At 38.1% G+C, this 24,689-nt stretch overlaps 1 protein-coding gene across 2 annotated transcripts; it reads left to right on the forward strand.

Annotated features, from left to right (window-relative positions):
* Nucleotides 1-18: 18 nt before the first annotated feature.
* Nucleotides 19-23,054, forward strand: pkmyt1 (protein kinase, membrane associated tyrosine/threonine 1). Of its 2 annotated transcripts, none has more exons than XM_067429511.1 (8): nt 19-155; nt 851-1,331; nt 1,992-2,229; nt 2,402-2,687; nt 2,793-2,899; nt 12,648-12,820; nt 13,798-14,006; nt 22,349-23,054. In XM_067429511.1, the coding sequence occupies exons 2-8, from the start codon at nt 972-974 to the stop codon at nt 22,632-22,634; spliced, it is 1,659 nt and encodes a 552-aa protein (XP_067285612.1). In that variant the 5' UTR covers nt 19-155; nt 851-971; the 3' UTR covers nt 22,635-23,054. The 2 variants fall into 2 exon arrangements, with proteins under 2 accessions (XP_067285612.1, XP_067285611.1); XM_067429510.1 differs by having other exon boundaries at nt 19-151.
* Nucleotides 23,055-24,689: the final 1,635 nt, after the last annotated feature.

Genomic DNA, 24,689 nt, shown 5'->3' on the forward strand with positions numbered 1-24,689 from the left:
CCCACAATGCACTGAGAACGCGCACGGTGTTACGTCATTGCCCGCTCCTGAAGTATTTGAATGCTTGTGGCGCGAGATATGATTAATAATAATATACTTGATTAAATAAAAGAAATCGATATTCGAATACGAACCAAGAGCAAGACACAATGTAGGTATATAACATTTTTGAAACTTAATGTATGTAAATATTTTTGACAGAAGAACCCTTGAAAGGAGTGCATGTTTTTATAATTTCAGAATGGTTCACGTTATCATCGTAACTGCTTCATTTTCGATAGGAATGTTTATTATTTATCTGAACGCACGTAACGTTAATCGGCTAACGTTACTGCTGCTACGTCAGTATTTGTTTTATCTGTCGAAGTACAGTAGCAGAGATTATGTTTAAAGTTTTTTGGAAATATTCTCCTAAGTGATCATTCATGGTATAATGTACACAATATACATTTTAATTGTACCTCAGTACTGTTTTATTTTTGCTAATCGTATCTAGTAACTGTTACGTTGGACAAATGCGATCTTAATAATATGTGTTTGGACATTTCCCCTGGTAATTCATGATATTCTGTGATGTAATGTTAACAAAAATACCATGGTATTGCCATGTTTTAGTAATGGTACTCATACAGTATCATGGTATATCAAAGCACCATCTATACCTTCAAAGTAATATTTTGTTGCCACAATATTTTTTGTAAGGGTAACGTTACCTAATAGGATTGTCAGCTTTGATTTGTCATTGATGGTTGAAATAATATATTTGTTTTGGCATTGTATTCTTTATTTCTGCGTTTTATATTTTCATTTAAAAGTCGTATTTAACACCCCATCTCGTGTTCTGTTATAGGCAAGTGCATATTGATGTGGAGCATCTGGATGAGCAGTCAGCATTCAGAATTCCATAATTTGAAATATCTTCTGAAAATTTGTCAAACCTGCATTTACATTAGAAGAACTATATATTTTCTATGTCGTCTTCTTATCAGACATCAGTGGTTAGCACCCCTCTCCCTCTGCCTACCCACTTCTCTAATGCCCAGCAGTCCTTTTCCCTGAAGAAACGGAGACCTCCCATATCTTCCTCATCATCTTCCTCCCTGTCTCCATTATCTCATTCTTTACCACCACGGCCACCATCTAAAGGATGCCCCCCGCTCAGTCGAGTATTCGTCCATCACCCCACTCCATGGACGCCCCTGTCACGCTCCCTTATAGAGTCGCCCCCTCCTCGCTCTTTGTATGACCCATCTCGACTGCAGTCTTTTTTCAGCCAGTGCTTTACCAACCTGGGCCTGATTGGACGAGGTTCCTTTGGGGAGGTTTTCAAGGTGAGACATGCTTAAAACCTTCTAAGTGTTTATGTGGCATACTACCATTCATACTATTTCTGCAGGATGTTTACTTCAATTTCCAGTGAGAAGTAATATCAACCACTATCTGTTTCTGCCCATTGTCTGCATTTTTACACACAATTCAAAAAAAAATTTGAAATGCATTATTTTTCAAAATTATAACTAGACTTGATTTGTTGAAGTAATGGTGCACAACGGATGTACTCTGAAACTGATACATATGAAATGGATGAATTTTTTTTAGATAAGGGTGATATTTTAAGATCAACAAGGAATACACTAAGGATACTGTGTTCTTTTGGATGTTCTTCAGATGACCATTTTTGGATGAGATGTTAAAACTATGTCCCGATTCTCTGTCATCATAACATCCCATGGCACTTCTCGTAAAGAGTAGAGGTGTAAACCCGTTGTCCTGGCCGAATTCCCTAATTGGCCCATGTCTATCATGGCCTCTTAATAAATCCCCTTCCATTAAATTGGCTCTATCACTCTACTCTCTTCTCCATCTATAGCTGGTGTGTGGATGCTGTGGTGGTGGTTGAGGAGTGACCCCTGATTCGTTGCACTTTGAGGGTACATTTATATCTAAAAGGACTATATAAATGCATTCATTACATATTTTTTGTCTGTCAGGTGGTGAGTCTTTTGGACGGTTGCCAGTACGCTGTCAAGCGTTCAGTGCAGCGGTTCCGTGGTGAAATTGAACGAGCAAAAAGCATTACTGAGGCTTGGAATCATGAGAGACTGCCGCCACACCCTTATGTGCTGGGCTTCATTGCGGCTTGGGAGGAGGCTGGTCACCTCTACATCCAGACTGAACTCTGTTGTACCAGCCTACAGCTATACGCTGAGGAAACGCCATTTCACACTGGTATACAGCAAACTAAACAAGAAAACCTCTCTCACCAATGACACAACAAATTACTTTAATCTGTAATAAAACATTGCATTTTTTTTGCATTGCATTGCAAATTGCAAAAAATATTTGCATTGCAAATATACGCTACTGAAGCAAATTGTGTGTGTGTTTTGTGTTGTACTAGGTGAGACAAGTGCCTGGATATATCTGTGTGACATGCTTTCAGCGCTTGACCACTTGCACACTCATGGGTTTGCCCATATGGACATCAAACCAGCAAATATTTTCATTACAAAGTCCGGACGGCTCAAACTTGGAGACTTTGGCTTGTTGATCAAGCTTCCTAGAGATGTCCAAAAGAAAATGATAGAGAAAATAAAGAGAGAGGAAGATTTACAGGAAGGAGACCCAAGATATTTGGCCCCTGAGCTATTGAAAGGGGAGTATGGAACTGCTGCAGACATATTTAGGTTGGTGAATGTTATGCTAGTTTATATTTAAGTGTGAATGGTAAGAACCAAATCAGTTATTTTGTGATTTATATAAAGAGATATCTTTTTCCTCTTCTCTTACAGTTTGGGTGTTTCCATCCTGGAGTTGGCCTGTAACATTGAGGTTCCTAAAGGAGGAGATGACTGGCAGCAGCTCCGAAAGGGTCACTTACCAGCAGAATTCACTAATGGTACTGTAGATTATAATCTCATGTGGTTAAGTGAAATGCTTGAAAATATTCTTGATAAACATTTAGGGACATGTTAAGGACCTTGTGGTTTTGCACAATGTCCTTAAAGTGCTTAAAATTAAAAATGAATACTGTATGTGTATGTGGTTTGCATATACACAGCACAAATATATACAGTGGGGAAATAAGTATTTGAACACCCTACTCTTTTGCAAGTTCTCCCACTTAGAAATCATGGAGGGGTCTGAAATCGTCATAGTAGGTGCATGTCCACTGTGAGAGACATAATCTATAAAAAAATATCCAGAAATCACAGTGTGATTTTTTTTTATTTACTATTTATTTGTATGATACAGCTGCACATAATTATTTGAACACCTGTCTATCAGCTAGAATTCTGACCCTCAAAGACCTTGTCTTACTTTTAAATGTCCAACTCCACTCCATTTATTATCCTAAATTAGATCCACCTGTTTGAGGTCATTAGCTGCATAAAGACACCTGTCCACCCCGTACAATCAGTAAGAATCCAACTACTAACATGGCCAAGACCAAAGAGCTGTCCAAAGACACTAGAGACAAAATTGTACACCTCCACAAGGCTGGAAGGTGTACAGGGAAATTGCCAAGCAGCTTGGTGAAAAAAGGTCCACTGTTGGAGCAATCATTAGAAAATGGAAGAAGCTAAACATGACTGTCAATCTCCCTCAGACTGGGGCTCCATGCAAGATCTCACCTCGTGGGGTCTCAATGAGCCTAAAGCCTAGTTCACACTGCCCGATTTTTGCTCCGATTTTGAGTCGCCGACAGGTTTTGTGAAATCGCTGACAAATGCCCGAGATCATAGGGAAATTGCTGCTCGTGTACGCGAGTGACAATCACCCAGTGCGAATAATCAAAGACACAATCAGAGAGAATCGCCGACGAGTCGCCGACGCCCACAAGATATTTGGCATGCTAAATATCTGGCCCTGTCGGCGATTGAAACTCTTGCTGTGTGAACTGCGTTTTGACTGAATTACATCGCCGATGCCCGACAGCCAATGAAAGAGTGAGATACAGGGCAGCAGGAGGTTCAGGGAAGAGTTATAGAGCAGAATATCAGTATATAAATAGATATATTTACAATTCTATCAAACAGAAATAAAGGCCAAACATTTGCACGTCCAGCCGCAGCAGCAGCGCATTACACAATTATTTATTTACCTCACACAGTCTTTGCAGAACACAATCCTGGCTCCCTCTGTCTCTCCAACTATTTCTTCCGCCATAATCTTTTTTCTTTTTCTCCACAAATCAGCGCACATACAATTTGAAGCAATTGTAAACTGCACAAAAGCTTTGTGCAGTTTATCATTTTTAATAACAATTCCAAGTCTCGCGCAAAACTCTGGTCTGACGCACGTGTGATCTTGCGTCGTTTACTTGTCACATCGCACGTGTAGTTCGGAAACGTAGTTTGTGCACCGGAGAGAGAGAGTTGTCGGCGATTCTTCCTCTTGTTCAGTCATGCAGTGTGAACTCCTCTGTCGTCAAACCATCGTGCAGTGTGAACACAGCAGTGACTGAATGATACCCCAGATAGTCATGCAGTGTGAAAACAGCAGTGACCCGACGAGTTGGAAAATCGTGCAGTCTGAACTAGGCTTAAGAAAGGTGAGAAATCAGCCCAAAACTACACGAGAGGAGCTGGTCAATGACCTGAAAAGAGCTGGGACCACCGTTACCAAGGTTACTGTTGGTAATACACTAAGACGTCATAGTTTGAAATCATGCATGGCACAGAAGGTTCCCCTGCTTAAACTAGCACATGTCCAGGCCCATCTTAAGTTTGCCAATGACTATTTGGATGATCCAGAGGAGTCATGGGAGAAAGTCATGTGGTCAGATGAGACCAAAATAGAACTTTTTGGTCATAATTCCACTAAACGTTTTTGGAGGAAAAAGAATGATGAGTACCATCCCAAGAACATCATTCCTACTTGTGAAGCATAGGGGTGGTAGCATCATGCTTTGGGGGTGTTTTTCTGCACATGGGACAGGGCGACTGCACTGTAATAAGCAGTCCCTCCAGGATTTCTCGGGCCTTTTTTGTGATTGTTGCGGCCTAAAATGCCTGATGTTGCAGCCACTTTTCTTAAAAGTTGCAATGAAAGTTACAATGTTTTTCGGCATTTGTTTTATAGATTAAAACGGCAAAGGTAGATACATTTTTACTGAAAGTGCTCATATTAGGCATTTTTGGCCTTTTCAATGTTCTTTATTGTGTTATAATTTCTTTTTTGTTTATGTTATAGGTTTACAATGTGAAAAAGCAGAAAGTGCACCCCAAAGGGTCTTATGTCCCACAAAAAACGCTGTTCACCACTCTATTGTAGTCCACCCTTTACTTCAGAGACAAATGCTCACTTTGTAACACACATTATTATGCTCGCCTAGCTCCTATTATGAAACACCCTCATAATTTATTTGAATTATTAAATCATTACAAATTAAAAAGGATACTGATAAGGAGAACAAAACTAACCTTTATTAACCTTATAAAAAGGCAAAACAAACATTTTAAAGACACAGTAAAATAGAACAAACTAAGTGACTCGAAAGCAGAGATATGGAGATATAACTGCAGCGACACTGATTTAGAAAACACTTGTTTATTAAGTTTATTTATATCTTTATTTTTTTTAAGACATACATACAGTAGGGCTATTATTAGCCTACTTTTGCCGAAAAAAGCTATTCCTCTATGCACCCAGTAGTTCAACAGAAATATAAATGTGAGATTAGTCGTACTTCAGCGCTTGGAAGATGAATCTGTATTTAAACTGGGTCATCAATGTAGTAGAAATGTGAAATTATTTTTGAATTTTGTGCCTTCTAGACTGAGAAAAGACAGAAAATGTATTTTTGTCTCATGGGGATGAAAGACTACAATTCCCAGAATGCTTCGCTGCCCTGTGAGGCCATTCCCAAAGCCACCAACTTGATTACTGTGACAGTTGGAGTTGGAGAAGACACTACAATTAAAAATTGAGCATGTCTGTTCAATATAATAAGTGAGTTATGGAGGGACTGATTGAGGAGAGGATGACCGGGGCCATGTATTGCAAGATTTTGGGGAACAAACTCCTTCCCTCAGTTTAATGCATTGACGATGGGTCGAGGCTGGGTCTTCCTGAAGCACACAGCCAGGATAACCAAGGAGTGGCTCTGTAAGAAGCATATCAAGGTTCTGGTGTGGCCTAGCCAGTCTCCAGACCTTAACCCAATAGAGAATCTTTGGAGGGAGTTCAAACTCCGTGTTTCTCAGCGACAGGCCAGAAACCTGACTGATCTAGAGAAGATCTGTATGGAGGAGTGCGCCAAAATCCCTCCTGCAGTGTGTGCAAACCTGGTGAAAAACTACAGGAAACATTTGACCTCTGTAATTGCAAACAAAGGCTACTTTATCAAATATTAACATTGATTTTCTCAGGTGTTCAAATACTTATTCGCAGCTGTATCATAAAAATAAAGTTTTAAAAAAAAATCTACATTGTGATTTATGATTTTTTTTTTAAGATTATGTCTCTCACAGTGGACATGCTCCTATGATGACAATTTCAGACCCCTTCATGATTTCTAAGTTGGAGAACTTGCAAAATAGCAGGGTGTTCAAATACTTATTTTCCTCACTATATTTTGAAAAAAGTATTAATTCTCTAATTATAAGTCTTAATTTATATTTTATGGTATTCAAAATATTCCCACGCAGTTCTTAAATCACGCTAAACTAAATGACTATGAAAAGCGATTTTACCTGGTGTTTAAGAGCAAAGAAAAACAAAGAACTGCTTTTTTATTGGAGTCTCAGAATTGCAGTTACATGCTCTGAAGTATTAAAATCTAGTCATATTAGGTCTACACTTCAGGACTCATGCTGCGGTCAGAGTCAATGCCATTCTGGGCAGTAATGTAATCACATTCAAGATCTGTTAATTCTGAAACTAGATAAAATGGATAAATGTAAATATGTGCTTTAATTAACCAGGAACTAAGAATGCACTGTGAATTCTTGTTGTGAATATACTGTAGCAGCATGTTATACATGATGCAACGAGTGTCTAAAACTGACCTCAGCCTATTGTGTAATGGTAATGGACTTAAGTGTTTTGGTATTAGTAATGGACAGTCAGTTACAGTTTACATTTATCAGTTTCCTGTGGATAATTAGCGTGTTGGTCTTGTGAATAAATGTTCTATATTTACTGTTATAGTAAACCAGTTAACATAGTATGACTGCATTATTTGTGGAATGCGCTCTACTGCGGGAAAAAGGGCAAATATCTCTACTACCTGCATAGTACTAGGCACTGCAGGGCACATAAAAGTAGCAATAGAAAGAACACTGACTTTTTTTTTAAATTTTCATTAAAAAACATACATTATAACACAATATTTTTAATTAAGTTATAATTTTTTTCCTTTATTTGTGCCAATGTTTTGACCCTGCTCGGAGAATTCATCAGCAGGTCAACTGAGAGAGAGCCCACTTTTGGAAAAGTGTGAAAGCCCTTAGGAGTGCAAAGTCGCAAAATATTCTTTTTCTGAATGCTGTATGATATATAGCCTAGTGTTGTGTAATAAAGGCTTCATTTATTTATTTATTTCATTTCGTTTTCTTAACAATTAAGATGCTGCATGTGTTTATCCAGTCTAATCTAAGTGTGTGTCTTACCCCTGACTTTGCCAACAAAAATCCCGCCCTGAGATGTATACGGCAAAATTAGTTTCATGCACAGTTTTTCGTGTGCATATGATACGCACTTTATGTCGTATTATACGCACTAATTTTGTCCTGCTTCATCTTTATTTCAAACGACCCGACCGACCGCGACCCGAATATCATTACAAATATTTTTGGATGACTCTTACCCGCGGGTATGCGCAGGTTTGGATCAACCTGCGCATCTCTGCCCCCTCATATCCCCCTGAGACAAGAGATTTATGCATTTTATTTCTGTAAAAATTCCTCCATCGGAGGATTTTTTTGGCCAAATGCTAAAGACTACAGCCAGCAGAGGGAGCTATTTCCGCATGTTTTCAACCAGCGCATGGGGGATGGGAGATCGCACTCATAGCTCAGCTGGCAGCTGCAGGCATTCATGTAAACGAATCTATGCTGAGCAATGTAAGTGTTTTAACTTCTCAAATTAATTTCTATGAAAGTTAAAGGACAACTCCGCCGAATTTTTAAGTTTATCTTGATCGTTATAGCTTTGTGAGTACAGCCTATAGAAAAAAAAAAGAACCGGATTGGTGCTTGCAATGCGGAGTTATTACAGTTAATGCCCAGAGTCCCCCCTCAGCTAAAACGGCAGCATTGGGGGCATGCCCGTAAAAGGTGTATTTGTGCCACTTAACAGACATAAAATGCAATTAAAACTGTCCAACATGAACAGGTCCCTTACATGACAACGAGATGCGTTTAGCCACTTAGTCATTGTTTAAATTCACCTGTTTTAGCCGGCTAGCTGTGTCTCGCGCTGAAGTCCCGTGGGAACGCAGCGGTAGCCGGAAAGCCGAGAAGAGCATCGTGTTTATGAAGAGGCTCTGCTCATCGTCTCGTCGGTCCTCAGTATTGAACATGTCTGAGAGAAATAGTTTTTGATTCTGTACTGGTGATCCTGAGGCGAGGACCGCTGCTCGTTCAGTTACTCACCAAAACATGACTCAGTTCAGTGAACGGTTGGAGTTACAACATATAATAATTCAAGACATTAGTTTATTTATATTCGGAGGGACTGTCACTCATGTCAGAAAGTGAGTAACTAAAATAACGTGTGTGGTCAGCGCTGATTTGAGACGTGAACCGTTTAGAATGATTTAGTCCGATTTGGTGAACTGGTTTGCCCGATTCACTAAAAAGAACGATTCGTTCGTGACCGGACATCACTAGAGTGATGATCCGATCGGGCTCACAAGTGAAGAAGAAATTGTTCGCGTTTGTGCCTTTCCGAATTGTGAAAATTTGCAGCGAATACTTGACTAACTTACAAAGACACAACACAGCCGGACCAGATGTAGAAAAATGCCATTCCGTGGTTAAAGACTGGTGTGGAGGTAATGTAAACTATTTATCCTTCCATTTGGGCACACACGGCTTGAGGAAAGATGTGCAATAATTTAAAATAATCTTGCTTTACACACACAACGGGGGGGGGGGGGGGGGGGGGCTCTGGTCATTAACTGTAATAACTCCGGTTTGTTTTTTTTCTATAAATTGTACTAACAAAGATATAACGATCAAGATAAACTTAAAAATTCGCCAGGGTTGTCCTTTCAGCTTCCAAAGGCATGAACTGGAAAAATGCTTCAAACTGAATGCGCTGTGAATGTATATGCCGCGAGCGCAGTTGCGATTACCTCATAATGATTATCTCATTACGAGAGCACATTAAGCCCGTTCATGACGGTAAATGTAATCTGACTCCTGCAGCGTTTGTGCTGTGACACTCACGTGGCGACTCACTCATTATATTGAACAGACACGTTCAGTATTTAATTGTAGTGTCTGTTCTCCAACTCAGTCACAGTGATTCAGTAGCGGTGGCTTTGGGAGTGGCCTCACAGGGCAGTGAAGCATTCTGGGAATTGTTGTTTCATCCCCATGAGACAAAAATAAATTTTCTGTATTTTCTCAGTCTAGAAGGCACCAAATTCAAAAATAATTTCACATTTCTACTACATCAATGACCCAGTTTAAATACAGATTCATCTTCCCAGCGCTAAAGTACCCCTTTAACCAATGAATGTCTAAAATATAAAAAAGAGAAGCCTAAAATTAACTTGTCACCCCCACATCAGCACCAAAAACATATACAGGTAGGCTAATGTAAATACAGGACGATAATCGCACAACCTATTTGATATTCTATAATTAAATCAACTAATCGAATATTCGAAAATCATGACTCATCGATCGGCCCGCAGAATGCCTGTTTGCGTCTCTGCATTGACTTAACATGCAAATCACTCGCGCAAATCGTGTCATTCACGTCCGGTGTGAACACAGTATTACAATTAAACGCCTACGGCTAAGTGTGGGTAAGATTTGCATATTTAATGAACTTCAGCTGCCCTGTCATATCTTTGCCCCTGTCAGTTCACATGAGGGAGGAATTATTTTGAAAGCGGCAACCGCAATGATTCTCTCAACCACAGATTGGTTGAAATCATGAACCTCATAAAATGACATTGACAATATACATTTTTTAAAAATGACTCTACAAGTTACGGGCAAGCAAGATAAGTCTGTCTACAGTATCAGGTTTTAAAGCTGCCCTGTGACAGGTCACAATGTTCCCTCCTATGCTAAAAATCCTCTCAGAGGGAGCTGGTGGCAGGGATGCAGCACAAGTAGTGCTTTGCTAGTTGGCTCACTGTAGGAAACTTTTTGTCATACACCTTCAATCGAGGGTTTTGTTTCATTATTTGCATCTGGACCCATGAGGTAGTTTTCCAGCTCGCCCTCCACTGACTGCATACCGCTGAGTCCTTTGTTGCTGCATGGCTTCTTAAAAAAACTGCCCAGTGACTTCCTCTGCTTTTTTACAGGAAGAGCTTCAGCAGTGCCTCCCTCTGCCTCTATTTCTTCTGTCCTGCATGAAGCCTGTAAAGTAGATGGACCTTGGTCTCCCTCCATTTTCAGATTCTCAGTCACTGCTCTTGTTTTAATGGCCTCAATCTTGTCTGGCCTTTTATATTGAGTCTTGAAGCGCAGGTCAAGCAAGGATACCATATCAAACAGTTTGTCTGTTATCTCGTCATCGTACTTCTCTTTGAAATATTCTATGACCACTGTCTTTATGTCCTTTGTGAGCTGTCATCCTCAGAGGGATTCAGGTGCTCTGTTCTGAAGAGGTGCAGCACAGGCCACACTTACTTAAGATTCACTAGAGAGTGAATCTGTGAACTCAAGAAGTGGCTTTAAAGGGTTAGTTCAGCCAAAAATGGAAATTTTGTCATTAATTACGTACCCTCATGTCGTTCGACACCTGCGAGACCTTTGTTCATCTTCGGTACATAAATTAATATATTATGACTTAGAAAGGCCTCCATTGACACCATGTAATTTCCTCTCTCAAGACCCATAAAGGGTAAAAAAGACTTTGTTACAAATTCCATCTCATTACATTGCAATAATTTTATGAAGTGATGAGTAAATAACAACTTATATAGAAATTCAGATTTCAAAACACCACTTCATAAACCCTCGAAGCATTTTGAATCAGCGTAACGATTCGTGATATGGATCTCGTGTCAAACTGCTAAAATCACGTGACTTTTGCGACCCGATCCTCCGATTCGATACACTGATTCATTGCTCCAAGGCTTTACGAAGCAGTGTTTTGAAATTGGCCCATCACTAAGTCATTATTTAGTCAAAAGTCTATGACAACGTATCTTAAAGGGGTACTTCAAGCACTGGGAAGATGAATCTGTATTTAAACTGGGTCATTAATTTAGTAGAAATGTGAAATTACTTTTGAATTTGGTGCTTTCTAGACTCAGAAAAGAGAGTATGTAAAAATGTATTTTTGTCTCATGGGGATGAAAGACAACAATTTCCAGAATGCTTTGCTGCCGTATGAGGCCACTCCCAAAGCCACCACTATTGAATCACTAGCTGCGTTTCCATTATAGATTTGCGAATTTTTTTTTTCGTAAATGTCGATTAAAAACTGTTGCGAAATGACAGCGTTTCCATAGCTGCAGTTATGCGACTAAAACATATTACTTTTCTCTAGCGATAGGTCATTCCAAAATGATGGCACTTGGTAGGTTTGTATATCCCATCCACCACACTAGCCATTATAGAGCGAAATGTTTGAATTTACATGTTAACTCAAATGTTTATTTATTTTTATTTTTTTACCACTTGCGTTATTTTGGCTAGATATTTCGTTTGATGGGCATATGAACTGAATTTAGAAATGCTTTGGAAAAGAAAAAATTGTCTTTGACAATGCCATTCTGTATTTGCTCTAAGTCTTGAATGCAATGTACTTTAAATAAAAAATAACTGTTCATGCTACATCGGAAATAGCCAATTTGCTTGTAAAAAAAAACAACAACAAAAAACACTGATTCGGACAGAAAAAATCTATTAGTAGATAGATTTTTAGAAGATCTTTGGCTTGAAAAGGTTGGTGACCTCTGCTGTAACAAAATGTGAAAAAACGTGAAGCACTGTGAATACTTTCCGGATGTACCGTAGTTGTGCACTTAAGGTTAACTACTGTACACTTATAGTAAGCTTAAACATATAATTTTATATACTAAAAGTGGACTAATTTAGTCCCAAGCAGTACTGCAATAGTAAACTTACAATTTTACTACTAGTACACATTGATATTAGTTTACTTACATAAAGTACTAAAGTAAAAAATATACTATTACTTAAGTATACTTCATCTTGAAGTGTGCTTCTTTTTCCTAAGGGTAGTCACTCAGTTCATCAAAATCTCACAAAGTACTTGGATAATTATTAAAGCTGTCTACACTGTACAATTAATATTTTATTTAGCCTACATAGCAAGAAAGGGTGAGAGTGCAGAACATTAGCACATAGCACACAGACAGCAGCAGGTATATTAGACTATTGTCACTTTAGGACCTAATACACAGATTTGGTAAATTGACAAACATGACTTTTTAGACCCAAATAGTTGCCCTAAATGCTACCATTTATGAATGTGTGTTTCAGTGCTATCGGAAGACATGCAGTATATGCTACAGCTTATGCTAGTTCCAGAGCCCAGCAAAAGAGCTACAGCACAGCAGCTACTCTCTCTGCCCACTGTGTGTAAACGAAAGTGGAAACGGCAGGTTTCCCTCTGCATCATTGAGAGCTTTCTGTCCTTATTCCACTGGTGTCAGGTAAGCATTACATTTCAGTTTGTATATATCCTGTTTACAGAAAAGGTGAAGTCTGCTCATTCATGTGCTTAAGTATTTATCTGGGATATTTTCTTTGTATTAACCCTCTGGGGTCGATGGATGTGCTGGTGCACAGCGTTCTCCTGGATTTTTTTTTTCTCATAACAGCGGAAACAACTTAAAGGGATAGTTCACCCAAAAATGAAAATGTATGTTTATCTGCTTACCCCCAGGGCATCCAAGATATGGGTGACTTTGTTTCTTCAGTTAATTATATATATAATAATTAATATATTTTAATATATCCTTGGGTCATGCCAAGAACAGAGATCCCAATTTTGTACATATTTGGCCAAACTTCCTGTTTGCCATTTTGATCTCCTTTACAAGCCTACTTTTAAACTCCTCTTAAAACCTTTTGTCTAATTTTCACCAAAATCGAATCGTAACATCTTCAGACCATGACAGCAAAAAGTTATTAATTTAGTTTCAACAGACAAAATGGTTTTCATATATCCCACAGCGACAAATTTGAGGCATGATGCCAAAATGACTCTTGAGGCTGTATCTGCAATGCTTTGACATAATGACACCGACTTTGCCTGTCATTGTCACCTCACTCTGACCTCACCACATCAATTTCGTAACTGCGCCACCTATTGGTCAAAAGTGATAAACCATTAAATCATATTATTAGTGACTGAATATATGATTTTTCAGCAATTTTTAGTAAAATCATCTTAAAATCCCTTTAAATGCTCATTGTTGCAATTGGTCTAACACTTCCAGCCATGTTGGCATGTCTTATTGGCTTCTTTACGCTTGTACCCATTAATTGCTGTTAGCAGCTTTATTAGTGTAATTATATTATTCTTGGTGTGAACAGACCTTGAAAGCTTACTCAAGTATGTTTTGTTAAAAAAAATTTTTTGTTAAACACAGTTTTTGTTTTTTGTTTGTTTGTTTTCCTTCAACAGTCCCTCCTTACAGCCGGTTGGAATTTTATATCTTCTCTCAATCTGCTGTTTACCTCTGTCTATGAGTCCTCATCAGCCTGTACTCCTCCAAGAGAGCAGTGTGAGAGAGATATGGACGTGTGCAACACTCCCTTAGACTCAGAAAGCCCCATCCATAACTGTGTGTTCCCTCCAGACGGCCTTGAACACTCTCCCACCTTTACCCACAGGTACAATGCACACAAATGACAAATTAAAGGACAAAAAATTAAAATAGTGAAATAATCATTATATTGCACTGACAATAACATCTGTAAATGTTTCATTAACCTAATTTATATAGGTATAGTTGTCGTATACACCACATATTTTGTTGTTGTTTCTTTTTAAAATGTAAAGTCTTATATTTTAAAAATGGACCGTTCTAAACGGCAGCCCTCATTGACCCATTGTCAGAACAAAGAAACTTCAAATCTCGAAATTATCTCGAGGAGCCATGCCAATATAACAATAAATGGAGGCTTGATTTTGAGAGGTGACGACAACTCTAATTTTGTTTTCCTTAGGTCTAAAACACAGCATTTAAACTCTACTCATATTACATTTTTACTAAAATACACTTTGTTGTAAGTTATTACTGTTAGTGGGTCTTGGTGCAGCATAATCATGGTGTAAAAGAACTACTCTAGTGACATTCAATGTGGTTTCAACCACAGGCGGTGATTCATAGAGATTCAAATTCTGCAGTGCACCTTTAAAATAATTGGACATTGAATTGTTACAGTCCTTCTGAAATGTCAGAAAAAGCCAATAAAATTCCTTTTACCAGGTCCCATCAGAATTTTTTTTTCCGTTTTTTAATAAAAAACCCAAAACCAGTTAATGTTTCAATATTTAGCCAGACATCTTCTGATCACACAAAGTGTTACTATGACATACTACTTCTAATTCATTGAAACTTGAGACATTATACCTATTTCTAATTTAAGCGAAACATCCCAGTTTTTCCCAACATTTTTGGTGTAAACATGCTGACTAGTTGAGACACCTCTCTGTGTCCCGTTTGACCAGCGTTACATAGTGGAAATATTGAGAAAATTGAGAAGAAACATGGAGAAATTATTACAACATGTCTGTTGGGTTCTTGTAATTTTAGATTAATAAATGAAACCCCTGTGAAGTCATACACAAACCTTCATAGTGGAATTCAATTATAATCTAAGATAAACATAACCTTAAAATAAAATAACCTTAAACTGTTTGTGTTAACTACAGTTAAAAATGTAAATGAATCACAATCTTTTTACCACTGTTGTTTTTATCTAAAAAGATTGATGTGTTTGTTTAAATGCCATTGGCTCTTGTGATAGTAATAATATATTGAATCTTAGTAGTATTTCTAGTCATATAATAGATTCTATAAACGACTATAAGAGAGAAAACGGAAACAGGAAATGTCTATGCCCTTACGAGCTGAATTGCCTATTAGCAGGGCTTGACTTTTTTTTTTTTTTTTTTCACCAGCCACTGTGACTAGTTGTTTTCCAAAGTTACTAGCCACTCAGCATTTTTACTGGCCATAATTTTGACATCAATACCATGGGTGAAAACTGCCATAAAGATATTTTTAGGGCTGTGACGGTGGCTGAGTAGCACCAGCGGTGGTCGTCCAAACTATTTTTTTTTTTGTATGTGAATGCTGTTTTACTTGAATATTATGACATGAGTGAAGCACAACGATTTATTTACAAAATAAATAATAGGTTCGCAATTAAATGTTACCTCGCTGTGGTTGTGCTTCACTCATGTCATAATGTCATGTCATAAAAAATAAAAATTTGTTTGGCCAATCACTGCCAGTGCTACTCAGCCACCACGGTCATGTTCACCGGTACTCGCCCTAGTAAAAACTTCCACCTTCACAGCCCTCGATATTTTTAATAGTATCTCATAATTTTTGCCACAGGTATATTAGGATGCTGTCACTTTAAAACCTTACATGAATACGAGTCAAGATTTTGACATTATTTTGTGTGTATTTGACTAAGTGCATGAACAAAAAATGTTTTGCTAATGCTGTAAAGTGTAAACTATATAGCATAGGGCTGCACGATATTGGAAAAAAATTACATTGCGATATTTTCCCCCCCAACGATATATATTGCGATGTTGAGAGCCATCAATCTAGGCTAAAGTCAATAATTACCATTCCATGATATTAATAATTTCAGTAATAAGCAAGCTTAATTACAAGTGACAAAAAGACATGTTGGAAAGTTTGTGTAAACATGAAGCTAAACCTCCAGTAGGTGGCAGCAGGTGACCATCTTAATGAGTGAGTCACTGAGTCGTTCATTCAAACGGTTCATTCAAACGATTCATTCAAACGCTGAATCGTTCACGCTTGTTGTTATGAGTGAGACGTGTTACGGGTCTGCTGTGAACGAATTTTACTGCTGAAATAGAACAAAAACACTAAATATTACATCTAAAATGTAAGTGACTTTAAGTGAATGTTAATCAGTTGTTTATGGAACTGTCATATGAAATCAATGTCATTTTCAGTCGTGATGGTATTCAGGAAAACGCTCAAGTGTTGTAATTTCTCCTCGAGAGGCTGCACGAGGGTCAACAGCGCGACCTTATTATCGTCAGTTCATTATATATTATTATCCACTATCCATCGCCACTTACACTAAATTAATGCACAAACATTCTTGCATTTTGGTGATTTGCTAGTTATTTTGTTACTAGTCATATTGTTTTAATCTGGATCTTGTTCGTCAGGCAAGTAAAATTCTCTTTCACTTGTCCCTTCAAAACATCCACATGTCCCGGACAAGCGTTAATGTCGAGCCCTGCTTTGTATTCGTCGTAAAGATCTTTGTGGTGCCGTTATAAGTGATCAGACAAATTGGTGGTGTTTTCTTGTTTTGTGGCCACAAGACACTCCATGCAAAGTACCTCTTTTTGTTCAACATCCTCCTTTATGTAGCCGAAATAGTCCCAAAAAGATGATTTCTGGTATGAACCTTTTTTTCCCCCTCTTCGGATCCTCTTCGTCGTGCATTTTAGCAGTGAATGTATGGCCGTGAGCCGCGGTGAGCAGCGGCACAGCGAACCAATCAATCTGCAGGCACACAGAACGTGCATTCACTCCAACAGCAAACTCGTGTTTGTGTGCTACCGTTCTCTTAATACACCATGGGCTACTACCCTTCACATCACATGTTCCGGCGATGTGACTATCGCACACGCGCACATCGCGATGTCGACGTTAAAACAGAATATCATTCAGCCCTAATATAGCTCCCTACTCAGCTACTCAGCCACCCTTACTTGCGCATTACTATGATATAACAACAGAGCCCAAATTATCTTAAAGGGTTAGTTCACCCAAAAATGAAATTTATGTAATTAATGACTCACCCTAATGTCGTTCCACACCTGTAAGACCTCTGTTCATCTTCGGAACACAGTTTAAGAAATTTTATATTTATTCTGAGAGTGTATCCAAGTGTAACCACACTATACAGGTCCTTCTCAAAAATTAGCATATTGTGATAGTTAATTATTTTCCATAATGTAATGATAAAAATTAAACGTTCATATATTAGATTCATTGCACACCAACTGAAATATTTCAGGTCTTTTATTGTTTTAATACTGATGATTTTGGCATACAGCTCATGAAAACCCAAAATTCCTATCTCAAAAAATTAGCATATCATGAAAAGCTTCTCTAAACGAGCTATTAACCTAATCATCTGAATCAACTAATTAACACCTGCAAAAGATTCCTGAGGCTTTTAAAAACACCCAGCCTGGTTCATTACTCAAAACCACAATCAAGGGTAAGACTGCCAACCTCACTGCTGTCCAGAAGGCCATCATTGACACCCTCAAGCGAGAGGACAGAAAGAAATTTCTGAACGAATAGGCTGTTCCCAGAGTGCTGTATCAATGCACCTCAGTGGGAAGTCTGTGGGAAGGAAAAAGTGTGGCAAAAAACGCTGCACAACGAGAAGAGGTGACCAGACCCTGAGGAAAACTGTGGAGAAGGACCGATTCCAGACCTTGGGGGACCTGCGGAAGCAGTGGACTGAGTCTGGAGTAGAAACATCCAGAGCCACCATGCACAGGCGTGTGCAGGAAATAGGCTACAGGTGCCGCATTCCCCAGGTCAAGCCACGTTTGGGCTATGGTGAAGCAGCACTGGACTGTTGCTCAGTGGTCCAAAGTACTTTTTTCGGATGAAAGCAAATTTTGCATGTCATTCGGAAATCAAGGTGCCAGAGTCTGGAGGGAGACTGGGGAGAAGGAAATGCCAGAATGGCTGAAGTCCAGTGTCAAGTACCCACAGTCAGTGATGGTCTGGGGTGCCATGTCAGCTGCTGGTGATGGTCCACTGTGTTTTATCAAGGGCAGGGTCAATGCAGCTAGCTATCAGGAGATTTTGGAGCACTTCATGCTTCCATCTGCTGAAAAGCTTTATGGAGATGAAGATTTCGTTTTTCAGCACGACCTGGCACCTGCTCACAGTGCCAAAACCACTGGTAAATGGTTTACTGACCATGGTATTACTTTGCTCAATTGGCATGCCAACTCTCCTGACCTGAACCCCATAGAGAATCTGTGGGATATTGTGAAGAGAAAGTTGAGAGACGCAAGAACCAACACTCTGGATGAGCTTAAGGCCGCTATCGAATCATCCTGGGCCTCCATAACACCTCAGCAGTGCCACAGGCTGATTGCCTCCATGCCACGCCGCATTGAAGCAGTCATTTCTGCAAAAGGATTCCCGACCAAGTATTGAGTGCTGAACTGAACATAATTATTTGAAGGTTTATTTTTTTTGTATTAAAAACACTTTTCTTTTATTGGTCGGATGAAATGTGCTAATTTTTTGAGATTTTGGGTTTTCGTGAGCTGTATGCCAAAATCATCAGTATTAAAACAATAAAATAAATATTTGAAATATTTTAGTTGGTGTGCAATGAATCTAAAATATAGAAAGTTTAATTTTTATCATTACATTATGGAAAATAATGAACTTTATCACAATATACTAATTTTTTGAGAAGGACCTGTACTGTCCATGTCCAGAAAGAGAATAAAAACATCATCAACGTAGTCCATATGTGACATCAGTTGGTTAATTAGAATCTCTTGAAGCATCGAAAATACATTTTTGTCCAAAAATAACAAAAACGACAACTTTATTCAGCATTGTCTTCTCTTCCTTGTTTGTGTTCAAACCTCAAAAAAAGATTCAAATGGTTATGAATCAGTGAATCAATCAATGATTTGGATTGCCAGAGTCACGTGATTTCAGCAGTTTGGCATGCAATCCGAACATCATTTCTCACTCGTTTTGTTTATCCAAAGACTTTTTGTGCATTGCCTTTTCTTGTACTGCCTTCCTTTTTTTTCATTGTTTGCCTTCGCTGACTGCAAAACCCGGCACTATAATTTTTAATGCTCTTTCTCTCCCATTATTTTGCCTAGGTTTCGTGCCTCTTGAACTGCTCAAATCAAATGGGTGCGCACACGTGGGCAGATCCTGTAGCGAAAGCGGTGGTGGCCATGGTAGCGAGAGAGAGTGACAGTCACCCAAGCCAATCACTTGTTTCGGCCTGAACAAAAATAATGAGCGGTGTTTATTGCAGATTTAAAAGTCTAGAGTCACTCGATTTTTATACTCTCCTTTTCAGAGTACTTACATTTTAATTATGTATTGACATATAAAGAAAGTTTTAAAAAAATTGGACAAAAGTGTTTTAGATCATTCCTAGATACCCTACCTTTAATGTACACACAGCACCCCATATAGACAGAAATCGTTACAAAAAACACAGAATTGTTTACATTTTTGCAGATTTATTAAAAAAGAAAAACTGAAATATCACATGGTCCTAAGTATTCAGACCCTTTGCTCAGTATTAGTAGAAGCACTCTTTGAGTCTTTTTTCTGAGCCATGAGTCTTTTTGGGAAAGATGCAACAAGTTTTTCACACCTGGATTTGAGGTTCCACTGCCATTCCTCCTTGCAGATCCTCTCCAGTTCTGTCAGGTTAGATGGTGTTGGTAATGTGGTGGACAGCCGTTTTTCAAGGTCTCTCCAGAGATGCTCAATTGGGTTTAAGTCAGGGCTCTGGCTGGGCCATTCAAGAGCAGTCACAGTCACTGAGTTGTTGTGAAACCTCTCCTTCGTTATTTTAGCTGTGTGCTTGGGGTCATTGTCTTGTTAGACGGTGAACCTTTGGCACAGTCTGAGGTCTTGAGCGCACTGGAGAAGGTTTTCGTCCAGGATATCCCTGTACTTTGCCGCATTCATCTTTCCCTCGATTGCAACCAGTCGTCCTGTCCCTGCAGCTGAAAAACACCCCCACAGCATGATGCTTCCACCACCATGCTTCACTGTTGGGACTGTATTGGACAGGTGATATTTTTCTCTACACATACCACTTAGAATTAAGGCCAAAAAGTTCTATCTTGGTCTCATCAGTTTTCATCAATTTGGCCGAATGACCAGATCTAGGAAGGGTTCTGGTTATCTCAAACATCTTCCATTTAAGGATTATGGAGGCCAGTGTGCTCTTAGGAACCAAAAGTGTTGCAGAATTTTTTTTGTAACCTTGGTTAGATCTGTGCCTTGCCATAATTCTGTCTCTGAACTCTTCAGGCAGTTCCTTTGGCCTCATGATTCTCATTTGCTCTGACATGCACTGTGAGCTGTAAGGTCTTATATAGACAGGTGTGTGGCTTTCCTAATCAAGTCTAATCAGTATTATCACACACAGCTGGACTCAAATGAAGGTGTAGAACCATCTCAAGGATGATCAGAAGAAATGGACTGCAGCTGTGTTTTTCTGTCAATGAAAAATGTAAGGGGGTCTGAATACTCTCCGTACCCACTTTACATACTTAGAAGTTCGTGCCTTCTTAAAAATTCTACATTCTGAATATACATTTTTTAATGTTAGCTAACATATTTAAGGGCTAATGGCAAAGCTTTCTTGAAAGCTGTCCTACATGACCGTGAACCCATTTGAGTGACGGTGCATACAGTTTCTGTAAAAAATAAATAAAAGCAGTGCAATTGTAGCCTATTTAATGCACCTAATTACGCCTATTTGTGTTTGATTTTTATATTACCAATTACAGGGCTCAACGCTGAGGATTTTGGTCCGCTGAGGTGGCAGCATGTCACTGTTAATGAGTCTGTGAGATTCAACCAATTTATTCAAACATTGAATATTGCCGTCTTTCAACGTGGTGTTTGTTGCTCAAAGTTGCAAAAACAGTACTGTTTGGAACTACTTTCTTTGGCGAAATAAAGCAAAAAGGCAATATGGTGTCTAAAAATCAAAGTATCTTAATATTATCTTGTTTATTGAATTGTTGTATAACATGAATATCGCTTGTTGTAATTATTCTGATATTTGGAGAAAAACGGCCCTATTTGTGTGATATTGGTTAACTATATTAAATTATAGAGCTAAATATAAAAATCGTTAATCCTTATCTTGAATTTCGGCGGTATTCTAAATAAATTTTAATAGAAATCACGTAGTGAAAGTATTCACTCTAATAAATATGCGCATGCACAAGTTAATATCATGCTAGAATAGCCTACATCACAGCGTGTATGTGCTCTCTAGGCTTTTTATTTATTTCTGTTTGGCTTTTGTAAAGTGAGGGACTTACTTGGTAATGTATCACAACTACAATGTTCATAACACTCCAATTTTGCAAGCTCTTCATTGGCTCCGAGTCCAATTTAGGATTGATTTTATAAAATGCAAATGTTTACACAATTTTGCTCCTAGTTATCTGTCTGGACATCTCTATAGTCTGTGATCTTCAGAGACGTAATATTTGGTAACCTAAATCTACTTACTGTTCCTTGCATAAGGTTAAGATGCAGTGGAGATCTAGATTGTGGAATAGCTTGCCAGTACAACTTAGAGTATCTCCTTCTATATCAGTTTTCACCTCTTCTGAAAGTGTTTTCCTTGGTTAATGTCGTTATTTAGTTTTTATTTTTATTTAGTTTATTTGACCCATTTGATTTCTTAGTTTAAAATGTGTTAATCTTTTTTTTTTTGAACATGTACAGCACTTTGGTCAGTCCTGTGGCTGTTTTAAATTAAATGAAATTAACTGATATTTTTTTAAACAGCCTCCATCACTTACTGGTTATACTTGGCACAAGGGATGGTCTACTGGTATGCTATTTTGCAATGAAAATGACCCCATAGCACCATCTAGCGCCAAAGTTGTATGCTTTCACATTTCTGTATCTTCCTAACATTACAAGTATGTATGATTCAGGACATATAACTGAATACATTTCAGAACTATAAGGAGCGTAATAATGTAAGCCACTCTTCTTTGCAAGTCTACATGAAATGTTTTGTAAAAACCCAAAAACATTGAGTGTGCAAATATATAGGTGAGGACATTATAATCATGATAGGGAATTTTGCAGACTATTCTCACTAATTGTTACTGCATAAAATGTAAAAATTGACTACATTCTGTTTGTTTTTTTCCCCTTAATTTGTAGAGTACAGGCAAGCTTATCTGTTGGCAGTACCTCTACGCCACTGCCAAACACACCCGTCGACCCCACATACACATCAACGCACAGCCAGTGGACACACACTTCCTCCAAAATCCATTCCAGCAGCAGCTTGAGTCTGATTCATCACAGCTCCCAGCACAGTCTCACAGACTCGCCCAGCAGCCGAAAGAGAAGCTGGATCTCCACCGATGTGTCTGATAAAAGCAACTTTGAGCCAAAGAACTTGCTCAGCCTCTTTGATGAGACCACCCTAGAAAGCAAGCCTTGAGTTGTGAATCCAACGCTCTTATAAGTATATAGCGACTATGTTATTTCCAATTTAGTTGCCATCCGTCATGTTGTAAGAAAAACCTTTAACGGCATTTAAGATATTTAAAACTGGTTTGATGATTTGGCTGAATCTTGCAGTTCTACTTTCAAAAGGTTGAATAAAATAGTTTATTCATATCTGTAGTGGGCAGCATGATAAATATATGCAAGCCATTGAAATCATGTTCAAATTTGGCATATATGTATAAACACAGTCCCTTTTGTGGCTAATATATCTAAATTAAAGTAAGTTTCAGGTCACATTTAAATAAATTTAAAAAAAAAATGTAAGTGTAAGTATTTATTGAATGCATTGTTAAATAACTCCATTGTTGATTTCATTTAAACTGAAATAAAAGTTGAGGAATTTTCTGTGTAGTCTGTATATTTTTTTATATAATATGCAAATGTGTCCAGTTTTAATATAATGGCAACTTGCATGCTTAATCGGTTATGTAAAGCACATACATTTTTGTTAACCAATTAAACGTTTCTTGGCTAAACTATACCGAAATATAGATAAATCATGATCATTGTGATGCATCAAAGGCAGATCTAACCCACATGTTTTGTTCATGTTCTAAACAGTTAATTTTGGTTTTCAGGTTTTGAGATTTTAAACTCAGCTTTTAAATGAAGAATTCACCCCAAACCAATAATGGTTCTGTTTTGTGTCAGAGGTGATGACGTTCAAATAGCTAATGCTAAAGAAAATGCCTTTGCTTTTGCAACATTAATAAAAGTATAATCAGAATGATCAGATCATTCTTAACAGGCCCTGGTCATTTCTAGGCTTCTACTACAATGAGTTTCTGGCTGGACTTCCATCGTCTGCTATCAAAATGATTCAGAATGCAAGTCTGCTCTTGAGCTTGCCCAAAAGGGCCCATGTCACACCTCTTTTATCTCTGCACTGGCTGGCTACCACTGCTGCTCGCATCAAGTTCAAGGCGTTGAATATTCCTTGAATATATATGAATATCCACCACAATAATCATCCACATACTTTGACTCGCTCCTATGAGTCTACATCCCTACCGCAGTGAGGCATGAAATCACTCTTCAGAACATTTTAGTCCACTTTTCCTTGCTGGTGGAACGATCTCCCCAACTCCATCCAGAATGCTGAATCACTGATGAACGTTCAAAAAACAGCTGAAAATCTTCCGTGAGCACCTAACCTCATCTTAATAATAATTTTTAAATAAAATCCCTCTATTTTTTCCTCTATTCCCTCCCTATTCTAGCTTATGCTGCTCTAAGCTCTGTCCAAAGCTTTTTATTATTATAAGTATTTCAGGCACTTTTGTGATTTTGTTTGCTTCTTCATGATTGATAGCTTCCTGTATTCCTCAGTTGTAACTCGCTTTGGATAAAAGCATCTGCCAAATGTAAATGTAAATTCCAGAGTGGAAATGCTTGTTGCACAATTCAGCATTGAATTGAGAATGACTCCTAAATTCCAGTTCAATTCTTGAATTTGAATTAATGTCAAAAACAGGATGTAGAATTACAATTTGAATTTGAATTAAAGGAAGTAGAAATGAAATTCAAGAAAAATTCAGAGAAATTCATATACATGTCCATCTTGCCATAGCAGCTTTGTCTGCACCTGTTGAGAGAATCTTTAGTATTACGGGAAAGATCTTCAGAGCAGAACTCAATGATAAACATTTGAAGAGCTATTGAGAATTAGATGCATCAGTGTCACTCAGTGAGTTTTGCATTGGAATTAATGGTAACTGCATTTACAACAACTTTGTGTTATTTTATTACTTTGAAATTAAAATAACATTGGAACAAAACTAATCAAACAACATTGAGGGGTTCATTTATTTAAATTGATCATTATCTGTATTTTAGAACAAAATGTATTCTGGGTTGAGGAGTGACACTAAAAAAAATAATTTTCACACACACAAAAACTAAAATAAGGTGATAATTAAAAATAGCGTGTATTTTTTTTTCTAAAGAAAATTGTTTTTTATTTTTTGTTTTATTTTATTTTATTGGA

This window comes from Pseudorasbora parva, chromosome 21, assembly GCF_024679245.1.
Source record: "Pseudorasbora parva isolate DD20220531a chromosome 21, ASM2467924v1, whole genome shotgun sequence".
NCBI lineage: Eukaryota > Metazoa > Chordata > Actinopteri > Cypriniformes > Gobionidae > Pseudorasbora > Pseudorasbora parva.